This window comes from Notolepis coatsorum (genome assembly GCF_963971535.1).
Source record: "Notolepis coatsorum genome assembly, chromosome: 14".
NCBI classification, from domain to species: domain Eukaryota; kingdom Metazoa; phylum Chordata; class Actinopteri; order Aulopiformes; family Paralepididae; genus Notolepis; species Notolepis coatsorum.
Genome location: NC_140178.1, coordinates 106746402 through 106758681, shown reverse-complemented (window position 1 = coordinate 106758681; position 12280 = coordinate 106746402). Strand labels below are relative to the sequence as shown.

Genomic DNA, 12280 nt, shown 5'->3' with positions numbered 1-12280 from the left:
AGGTTGAACGCGCCACTACACTTCCTGCTAAAAAACAACAGTCCACCATCTTTAAATACCTCGCGGAGCCATTTAGCAACGTAGCATTTATTTTCAGCAAGAAACAAAGTGCAATAAAAGTGCAATAAACAAAAATGGATACATTCACTGTGTGTTCTGCCTCTCATTTGTTGATGAAACAAAACCAACATCAACACAATTTACCACCAAGAGCGGATAGTTTAGTCTCACAAAAAGATCTCAGATGTTGTTAGCTACATGCTAATGTGAATGGCATTCTCCATGTATATAATTAGCATCAAGGCTATTAACGTAGTAACGTTAACGCTAGTAGAAATGGATGAAAACTTTATTTAACAGATTGCAGAATGGGGACAATACAATACGGCTCAATACACACAATTTGTTAAGGGGATGCAGACTGTTGTAGTTTGGACTGGGCTCCTTATAACAATAACTTGACAACACATGAGCTACTTGGGACAGCTCTGCTGTAAACACTGGAAATAACCGTGCGTGTTACACATGAATAAGCAATCTGAGGAGGACGCAGCTGATATCCTGTATAGCCTCCCCATATGGCCAGTTGGTGTCGGGAGACAGCAAATTATGGACTAATGGACGGAGTCGAGGTCCAGCCAGGGGAGAATTTGGCGTCGGTCTCTACTGCGCATGGGCATGAACGGCTCCCTCCTCCCTCCCTCCCTCTCTCTCTCTCTCAATCCTCCCTCTCTCTCTCAATCCTCCCTCCCTCCCTCCCCCCCTCCTCCCTCCTCTCTCTCACCTGTGCGAGGCCAAGTTGGGGTGCATGAAGGGCCCGGGGATGTTGCTCTCTCTCCCTCTCTCCCTCCCTCCCTCCCTCCCTCCCTCCTCCATCCCTCCCTCTCTCCCTCCCTCTCTCTCTCTCTCTCTCTCTCACCTGTGCGAGGCCCAGTTGGGGTGCATGAAGGGCCGGGGATGTTGCTTCTCTCTCTCTCCTCCCCCTCCCTCCCTCCCCTCCCTCCCTCCCCCCCCTCCCCCCTCTCTCTCACCTGTGCGAGGCCCAGTTGGGGTGCATGAAGGGCCCGGGGATGTTGCTCTCTCTCCCTCCCTCCCCACGTCTCTCTCCCTCCCCTCCCTCCTCCCTCTCTCCCTCCCTCCCTCCCTCTCACCTGTGCGAGGCCCAGTTGGGGTGCATGAAGGGCCCGGGGATGTTGCTCTCTCCCCCTCCCCACGTCTCTCTCCCTCCCTCCCTCCCTCCCTCCCTCCCTCTCTCCCTCCCTCTCTCTCTCTCTCTCACCTGTGCGAGGCCCAGTTGGGGTGCATGAAGGGCCGGGGATGTTGCTCTCTCCCTCCCTCCCCACCTCCCCTCCCTCCCTCCCTCCCTCCCTCCCTCCCTCCCTCCCCCCTCTCTCTCTCACCTGTGCGAGGCCCAGTTGGGGTGCATGAAGGGCCCGGGGATGTTGCTCTCTCCCTCCCTCCCCACCTCCCCTCCCTCCCTCCCTCCCTCCCTCCCTCCCTCCCCCCTCTCTCTCTCACCTGTGCGAGGCCCAGTTGGGGTGCATGAAGGGCCCGGGGATGTTGCCCTCCAGCTGGATGATGGTGAGGCGCAGCGTGGAGACCGTCAGCGCGCGGGAGCCGTGCACCGAGCCGTTCCACTTGAACTCGGCGGCCGTGGTCAGGCTGAACTTGTGCGACAGGTGCCTGCGCTTGTCGTGGTCCTCGCGGTGCTGGTGCTTGTTGAGCGCCAGGACGTTGGTGCTGTACTGGTTGTGGTACACCCGGTACTTGCCCTCCTGGCCCAGTTTGAACAGGTTGCTCACGTCGGTCCTCGCCGGCGCCGGGTCCTTCCTGACGCTGCCGGGGCGAGAGGCAGCGTCTCCGTCGGAGGGCGGGGGGGGGGACTGAGGCAGAGGACCAGACACATGTATTATTACACTGAGGCAGAGGACCAGACACATGTATTATTACACTGAGGCAGAGGACCAGACACATGTATTATTACACTGAGGCAGAGGACCAGACACATGTATTATTACACTGAGGCAGAGGACCAGACACATGTATTATTACACTGAGGCAGAGGACCAGACACATGTATTATTACACTGAGGCAGAGGACCAGACACATGTATTATTACACTGAGGCAGAGGACCAGACACATGTATTATTACACTGAGGCAGAGGACCAGACACATGTATTATTACACTGAGGCAGAGGACCAGACACATGTATTATTACACTGAGGCAGAGGACCAGACACATGGGGGGGGACTGAGGCAGAGGACCAGACACATGCATTATTACACTGAGGTATGAGATACATGCATTATTACACTGAGGTATGAGACACATGCATTATTACACTGAGGTATGAGACACATGCATTATTACACTGAGGTATGAGATACATGCATTATTACACTGAGGTATGAGACACATGCATTATTACACTGAGGTATGAGACACATGCATTATTACACTGAGGTATGAGACACATGCATTATTACACTGAGGTATGAGACACATGCATTATTACACTGAGGTATGAGACACATGTATTATTACACTGAGGTATGAGATACATGTATTATTACACTGAGGTATGAGACACATGCATTATTACACTGAGGTATGAGACACATGCATTATTACACTGAGGTATGAGATACATGCATTATTACACTGAGGTATGAGACACATGCATTATTACACTGAGGTATGAGATACATGCATTATTACACTGAGGTATGAGACATGTATTATTACACTGAGGTATGAGACACATGCATTATTACACTGAGGTATGAGATACATGCATTATTACACTGAGGTATGAGACACATGTATTATTACACTGAGGTATGAGACACATGTATTATTACACTGAGGTATGAGATACATGCATTATTACACTGAGGTATGAGATACATGTATTATTACACTGAGGTATGAGACACATGTATTATTACACTGACTGAGGTATGAGATACATGCATTATTACACTGAGGTATGAGACACATGTATTATTACACTGAGGTATAATGAGATACATGTATTATTACACTGAGGTATGAGACACATGCATTATTACACTGAGGTATGAGACACATGCATTATTACACTGAGGTATGAGACACATGTATTATTACACTGAGGTATAATGAGATACATGTATTATTACACTGAGGTATAATGAGATACATGTATTATTACACTGAGGTATAATGAGATACATGTATTATTACACTGAGGTATGAGATACATGTATTATTACAGAGGTATAATGAGATACATGTATTATTACACTGAGGTATGAGATACATGTATTATTACACTGAGGTATAATGAGATACATGCATTATTACACTGAGGTATAATGAGATACATGCATTATTACACTGAGGTATAATGAGATACATGCATTATTACACTGAGGTATAATGAGATACATGCATTATTACACTGAGGTATAATGAGATACATGTATTATTACACTGAGGTATAATGAGATACATGCATTATTACACTGAGGTATAATGAGATACATCCATTATTACACTGAGCTATAATGAGATACATGTATTATTACACTGAGGTATAATGAGATACATGTATTATTACAGAGGTATAATGAGATACATGTATTATTACACTGAGGTATAATGAGATACATGTATTATTACAGAGGTATAATGAGATACATGCATTATTACACTGAGGCATAATGATACATGTATTTATTACAGAGGTATAATGAGATACATGTATTTATTACAGAGGTATAATGAGATACATGTATTATTACACTGAGGTATAATGAGATACATGTATTATTACAGAGGTATAATGAGATACATGCATTATTACACTGAGGCATAATGATACATGTATTATTACAGAGGTATAATGAGATACATGTATTATTACACTGAGGTATAATGAGATACATGTATTATTACACTGAGGTATAATGAGATACATGTATTATTACAGAGGTATAATGAGATACATGTATTATTACAGAGGTATAATGAGATACATGTATTATTACAGAGGTATAATGAGATACATGCATTATTACACTGAGGCATAATGATACATGTATTATTACAGAGGTATAATGAGATACATGTATTATTACACTGAGGTATGAGATACATGTATTATTACAGAGGTATAATGAGATACATGTATTATTACACTGAGGTATAATGAGATACATGCATTATTACACTGAGGTATAATGAGATACATGTATTATTACACTGAGGTATGAGATACATGTATTATTACACTGAGGTATAATGAGATACATGCATTATTACACTGAGGTATAATGAGATACATGCATTATTACACTGAGGTATAATGAGATACATGTATTATTACACTGAGGTATAATGAGATACATGCATTATTACACTGAGGTAATGATACATGCATTATTACACTGAGGTATAATGAGATACATGTATTATTACACTGAGGTATAATGAGATACATGTATTATTACAGAGGTATAATGAGATACATGTATTATTACACTGAGGTATAATGAGATACATGTATTATTACAGAGGTATAATGAGATACATGCATTATTACACTGAGGCATAATGATACATGTATTTATTACAGAGGTATAATGAGATACATGTATTTATTACAGAGGTATAATGAGATACATGTATTATTACACTGAGGTATAATGAGATACATGTATTATTACAGAGGTATAATGAGATACATGCATTATTACACTGAGGCATAATGATACATGTATTATTACAGAGGTATAATGAGATACATGTATTATTACACTGAGGTATAATGAGATACATGTATTATTACACTGAGGTATAATGAGATACATGTATTATTACAGAGGTATAATGAGATACATGTATTATTACAGAGGTATAATGAGATACATGTATTATTACAGAGGTATAATGAGATACATGCATTATTACACTGAGGCATAATGATACATGTATTATTACAGAGGTATAATGAGATACATGTATTATTACAGAGGTATAATGAGATACATGTATTATTACAGAGGCATAATGATACATGTATTATTACAGAGGTATAATGAGATACATGTATTATTACAGAGGCATAATGATACATGTATTATTACAGAGGTATAATGAGATACATGTATTATTACAGAGGTATAATGAGATACATGTTTCATCTCTCTCTCTCTCTCCGTCTCTCTCTCTCTCTCCATCTCTCTCTCTCTCACCTCCTTGCTGGCCCTGGGCATGTGGTTCTTAGCCTCCGTCACTGTAGTCCTGTCACCCATGACCCTCTCGTACTCCTCTGCGGGTCACAAAAACATCACACTTAGCATGTAACATTAGCACAACAAGCAAACTCTCAATGTGTGGAATAACCAAAGACCATATTTAACTCATTGACTGCCCATGCGTTATTATTATGATACTAGACACTCTCCCTTGTGTATGGATTTGGTCACACTGTGATAACAATCGATTCCCGATAGGTGGCAGTGTCGCCTACGTTTTGAGTACATCTGGGCCAGTTTCCTGTCCCCCACATGAACTCTGAACAGCAAACTGTTTGTCAGAGACTCGGCAATAGTGATCGTGTGAAGCGAACAATTGGAGATTATTATGAAGAGGAAAAATAAGGTGACGATCCATCCAGAAGGTGCGTTTTCACCCGACTACGTTGGAGTCCGCATTTCTGGTAAATCATAAAAATCCTAAAGCCAAAACGGGCCGCTACCGGCTGGCTGGTCGTTCATACTAACACAATTGGCAAGTGTTAGAGGGTGGGAAAGCCGGTGGGTGGGGATTTGACGTTGTGGACAGCGACTCCTACAGGTTGGTTTGGTGACACTGGTGAGACGGAAGCAGGAAGTGACGGGGGCAGCGTGAGCCTCCCACGCCACGCGTTCAGGGCTGTACGTTAACTTTTTTTGCACATAGCACTGGTGCTACAGAGGTTGATAGTTTTGTAGCACAGGCCAAAATCTTGTAGCACGAGTATAAAACGTCTCTAAAATCTCTAAAAACAACCACAAGTAGTGCAGTTCATTACTTAAATAGGTATGTGACTGGCAAGGGACATGAATCTTGCATACAGGGCACACAAAATCCAAACTTTAACAAGAAATGCTTTCAGACAAATTCTTTCTTTATTTGCCCATAATGTAAAACAAAAAGAACAAGGACCTAACCATATAACCGATATGAAGCAGTCCGAGACCAGGCGCTGATTACAGATTACAGGGAAAGCTAGAAACCAACCTAGAAACCAACATAACAAATAGATATAATGCATACACACACCTGTACATATTTGTGGAACCAAATAAATAAATAAATAATAATTATTATTATAATTATTCGTGTGTGTGTGTGTGTGTGTGTGTGTGTGTGTGTGTCTGTGTGTGTGTGTGTGTGTGTGTGTGTGTGTGCACTGCACACGTATCACAGTTCCAGCATCATGTCTGCTGGCCACTTTTTCAAATCCACACACACACACACACACACACTATTGCATTAATCAGAAGTACAAGGAACTCTGCATGAATGAAAAGTGCTTTATAAATAAAATGAATTATTATTATTATTATTACCTTATTTGCATATTGTCTCGTTATTAGATAGATAGATAGATAATTAATACTTTATTGATCCTGGAGGGGAATTTAAGTAGCCATACGATGGAGTTATATCGGCTCCGTTCTTTTTACAGAGTAAAATTACCGGCTTAAATTTAGTGAACAGCATTTATTCCTTGGCGATGCAATATGCCACATTCATCTTAAGCTTTACCTCGCGGAGATCAGCATCATCCACTCTGGTCGCCTGTTTACTCAGCGAGTGCAAGAGGGTGCCGGTGTCCCGGCCCGCTCAGGGTTTTGTTTAGCGTTGAAGGCATCCCGGGCAAGAATGTGTCGATGGGACGTATTGTGTTTATTAATGTTATCCCTTTTTAGGATATTGTTACCCGCGACATAGGGATTCTCTGATCGGATCTTTTCCGGAGTCTCCCGGCACCAGTGACAGAATAATAATAGCTGCGCTTCCTCATAAAAAATTTGCCACGGAAAATCATTTTTCCACTCTGCGTTATATCTGTACATCTTGTTAATCTTCTCCTTTTGTCTCGTTTCTATTAACGGTGGTCCCTCTCGGGCTCATTTGGGGTTTTGATCTTGTACTTCTTTTGTTGGATTTAATACCTTAAAAAAGCGCTTCATCTTGTCGAAGTCACCCAGTCACTGTACATTGAGCTCGCAACTCGCGGGGATATTGTTCGCTAGGGATTATGGGATTTGGTGTTTGATATATGGACTCTACGCGAGACGGGACATTGTTTTTAATCGCACGAGACTACAAGTACCAAGTGGATAGCGTGGCGCCGTGGTCCATTCAATTTACCGTCACATTTTTTATTTTTTTTTTGCTATTGAAGTCAATCCATTCATCGCACAGACTGACGTCAGTGTCGCACTGTACAGCCCTGCACGCGTTACTCCTCCTCGCCGCTGAGAGTTCGAGCTGCTGCGGTGAAAAGATGCGACAGGCTGCCTCCTCGTGTACCGGAGGGGACACGTGATGCAAGGCTTCTGTCCTCACTACAGCCGACCAGCGGGAGGCATAGTCTAGCAACGATCAAGACAGGGGAGGGAAGAATTGGGTACACGAAATTGGGATGGGAGAAAAATAGAAATGGGGAGAAAAAGTGGATTAGCAGGGATTTTTGGGAACTAGCCACTCTTTAGCCTGGGATTGCACAGGAACGGATGTATGTAGAAATAAACGGTTTGCTCCATGTCTCCATAGCTATAATATAGAATATATGATGGGTCTACAAACATCGTTAAAATGGTCTGAGACGCTGGTGCCAGGGAGTAGAGATGGGAAAACAGCGTGGCAGTCAATGAGTTAAATAATTACCCAACACATTTTTGTGCTAGACTTAACACTTTCAGTGCCACCAGGGGGCGCACGACTTAGTGCTTGAATGCCACCATCGGCGCCAATGTTAACCTTAATATCGCCTAATCTATGTTTAAAATTATGGCTATGTGTCTAATCTGCCCGTCGCTTATCAAAGAATAATTTTCCAGTCAGTGCTGTCAAGGCAGATTGGTTTTTTATCGCTTCATTTCCGTTTGAGAACATTTTGAAAAGCACCCGTTTTGAGGTAAAAAAACAGCCCATTCTGTGATAATCGTCTTTTACTGGAATATTCCAGAACGTTGATATTTGTCGGCCTATTTATGAATCGTTTTCAAATAAACGCTAGATGATCAATAGTATACGTGCACGCACGGGCACGCACATTCGAGGCGCGCGCTGATAATAGCCGTTTTCATTTCCTCATGGATTTTACAGTGAAACCGCTGGAGCACATATCAGAAAAAAGCTTATATCTTCATCAAAACGAGTCTGATTATCCTAACACTGATAACATAGATTCCTTACCTGACATCAGATGGTATCCAACTGGTATATTCCAATTCCTGATCACCATTCGAAAAAATCGATAAGTGTATAGATCTAACATGTATACAGTAGAACTCATGATCCGCGGCGCTCTGAGTCTCCAGAATGAACTCTGGTAACCCCGGCTGCATCAGTGGACTGGAAAATGTGGACTGGAATATTTTTTTCCCCCATCCATTTTCATTGAGTCCATTCCAAAATCCCTGATGTCATCTGGGAGACGATAGGGGGCGCTTTTTTCACATCTGATCGCCGGCGGCCCTTGGGTAGGCTAGGGTAGGCTATCGTAAACACGAGTTTGGCCGTGAGTGGCACTCAAAGTGTTAAATGTCAGTTTAAAAAAAAAAAAAAAAAATCAGTTCTGCTCAAGTGAGAGAAAGGAGGCTCCTTCAGCGCAGGAGGAATGAATGGGTTATTAAACTAGATTTAGTTCACTTGTTCTCCTTGAACAAGGCCTTCTAATATCCATTTCTCGCTCCGCTAAGGCAGATCATTTACTATTTCAAAGTGGCAGTTTAATACAAATAAGAATCAGCAGCCAAAACTAGCTTAGCGCCACAGCTCAGCTCAGCTCAGCTGATGTCACCACTGGTCGTGGGGGGCGTGGCAAAAATTACTGGTACATGAGGGGGGGGGGGGCTGTATATTGATGTTCTTTGAATAATTTACTCACATATAGCAGACTAATGATTTTAGAATATTTAAGACAGAGCTGACCTGTGTCGTGGAAGGAGGACTGGGAGGACTGGGAGGACTGGGAGGAGGACTGGGAGGACTGGGAGGAGGACTGGGAGGACTGGGAGGAGGACTGGGAGGAGGACTAGAGGGAGGACTGGAGGGAGGACTGGGAGGAGGACTGGGAGGAGGACTGGGAGGACTGGGAGGAGGACTGGGAGGAGGACTGGGAGGAGGACTGGGAGGAGGACTGGGAGGAGGACTGGGAGGAGGACTGGGAGGACTGGAGGGAGGACTGGGAGGACTGGAGGGAGGACTGGGAGGAGGACTAGAGGGAGGACTGGAGGGAGGACTGGGAGGAGGACTGGGAGGAGGACTAGAGGGAGGACTGGAGGGAGGACTGGGAGGAGGACTGGGAGGACTGGGAGGAGGACTGGGAGGAGGACTGGGAGGACTGGGAGGAGGACTGGGAGGACTGGGAGCTAGTGAACTGACCTGTGCCGTCCTGGCTGGTGAAGGAGTCCTGGGAGGAGGGCTCAGCGAGGTCGGGCTCCTCAGGTCTCCTGGGGGCCGTGGCTTGGCTCTCAGCGGGGGGCCGAGGGCTCTGAGGGGTCCGCTGTCTCCGAGCAGAGGGCTTCTCCTCACCGCTGGACTCTGCCGTCTCGTCTGCGGGGGGAAGAGGACAGGAGCGGCGTGACACGGCAGCTTCAGGGAGTTTAAAGCCACACACATTACGGGAACTCGCCGTCGAGTCGGACGAGGAGAGAGATACCAGTCTCCTCTCTGTGCAGTCAGCAGGGAGCTATCGGGCTGCAAGCTAGCTTAGCACGAATGAATGGAAGCGGATACGAACCACTAGCCTAGATTCAAACTCGGAGAGAGGCGTTTTTGGCCAAGAGCTAGGCGAGCATAAACATATATATATATATATATATCCAAAGCTAAAAGAAGAATACCTTCAAAAGAAAGGGACCGCACACTCCTCAGGACTGGTTTTTGCTTTTTTTTTTTTTTTTTTTGCACAACGCGTTTCGCTTCTGCTTCCACAGAGAGGAGACTGGTATCTTATCTTCTCGTCCGACTCCGGAGAAGACGATAAGCGGCAGCGCATTATTTCCCATAATGTTGCCGTGTTCCGTGGACAACGTGTCTAATCATCACCAGCTCTGGGCAGAGACAGACTGTGTGAACAAGCGTCTAATGGGGCGGGAACATGCTGTACATGACAGGGAAGCGTGACTATCTCAGGAAGGAATTCCCAAAAAAGAAAAAAATCCAAACCACTCTGTCTCTTTGAAAAATGTGTAATATCACACCAGCAAAACTGCTTGAATCGGGGAGGACGTTTAAGTGGGGGAATAAGCTAGGGCTGTACCGAATGTATATATTTTTTTACATTCAAAGCTTCTACTGAAATCTTCGAATGAAGCTTTGAATGTCTGTCGTCATATCTTATGACATAATCATAAACAATTTAAATAATAAACATTATAATAATAATAATCCTAAAATAGTAATCCAATAAGGGCACGGTTGGTACGAAAGTGATGGTGACGCCTTGATGGAGCGCCGAGCGGATGCAGATAGGCTTATTTGAACTTTTATGACGAGTCATATACTATAATAGGTGGGTGTAATGCGTCTCTCTGTGGTCCGGCTAGCAGGTGGAGGTTCCAGGCAGAAAGCCTTTTGTGTCTACCCGGCCAGCTGGCCGCAGCCAGGGGGCGCTAGCTGCACCAGCGCCAAACACAAGCTTTTGGAAGAGTGTGAGCGCACACACACACACACACACACACACAAGACAATGCAGGTCAAGGACAAGGTTAGAACGATGAATGAAAGACAGCAAAACATGGAATGTGCAGGGCGCCAGGAATAGCAGCTGCAGTATTACTACATGCTTAGAGGACAAGACACGATGGAAGACACGATAGCTCAGGGTTTCACTGTGAGGAGGAACACCATGACTCGGCCAAGAGGAGAAGTCTATTTCTGAAACACAATGGAGACAGGAAAACTCGGAATAGAACATGAGTTAATAATGGTTATTGTGGTGAACCACATAACGCGCTGAGTCGCGGCACGGCCGACCCGGGTTCGATTCCCGGACCCGTCGTTATTTGCCGAATGTCTTCCCCCCCCACTCTGTCTCCCGTTCCTCCTCTCTCTCTCTCTACTGGACTGCCCAGTAGTAAAAAGCGATAAACGGAAATCAAAAAAATAAAAAATAAAAATAAAAATAATGGTTATTGTTATAATAAAGTGTTTAGGGTTGACCCCCGAACACTTTGAAGTTTAAAATCGATGCCTCGGATAATTTTTTGAAAAATCTGCTTTTCTCAGAAAAGATCTAGTCATGAAATAGACTGCATTTATATAGGAGCTTTTATCCAAACTAAAAGCGCTTTACAACTTGTGCCTCACATTCACCCACACATTCATTTCACACACGACGACGGAGGTGACCGTGCAAGGTGCCGACATCGAGAGCAGTTAGGGGTTACGTGTCTTTGCTCAAGCAACAGTGGCTCGAGAGGTAGAGCAGTCGTCTGGTTCCCAGTTCGATTCCCGCTCCACCCCGGGCAGCGTGTCGAAGTGTCCTTGAGCAAGACACTTACTTAACCCCTAATTGCTCCAGATGTGCAGGTCGGCACCTTGCATGGTTGCCTCCGCCGTCGGTGTGTGAGTGAACGGGTAAAATGTGAGGAACAAATTGTAAAGCGCTTTTGGATAAATGCAGCCATTTACCATTTATAAATGCAGCCATTTACCATTTATAAATGAAGCCATTTACTTCTACACCCTGCTGGGAGGAGCTGGAATCGACCTTGGAACCTTCTGATTACCAGACGGCCACTCTACCTCCTGAGCCACTGTCCCCAATGCTGTCTATCCCATAAAGCTCATATTTACCTGCTGCATTGAAACTTTGCAGGCAGGGAGAATGAAGCTCTAATTGTCTGCTGATAATAATTACTGCTGAAGCTTCCAAGTCCAGAGAAAGGTAGCGGGACTATATATGGGTGATAATCACGAAAACCCTGCCTCCCGAATCAATATTTAACCTCACTAGATTGCCCAGGAAAAGTAGCCAGGTGGAACCAAATATTTGTTCCGTCAGC

At 44.4% G+C, this 12280-nt stretch overlaps 1 protein-coding gene across 1 annotated transcript in view; it reads right to left on the bottom strand.

The window, feature by feature from the left end:
- The window catches only part of bptf (bromodomain PHD finger transcription factor), a 152842-nt gene that overhangs the window by 107714 nt on the left and 32848 nt on the right, over nt 1-12280 (bottom strand). Inside the window, exons 6-8 of the mRNA XM_084329267.1 lie at nt 9654-9824; nt 5243-5319; nt 1519-1883 (exon numbers count right to left, since the gene is read on the bottom strand). Of these exons, the coding sequence (XP_084185393.1) occupies nt 1519-1883; nt 5243-5319; nt 9654-9824 (613 nt within the window). The remainder of the gene's footprint in view (nt 1-1518; nt 1884-5242; nt 5320-9653; nt 9825-12280) is intronic.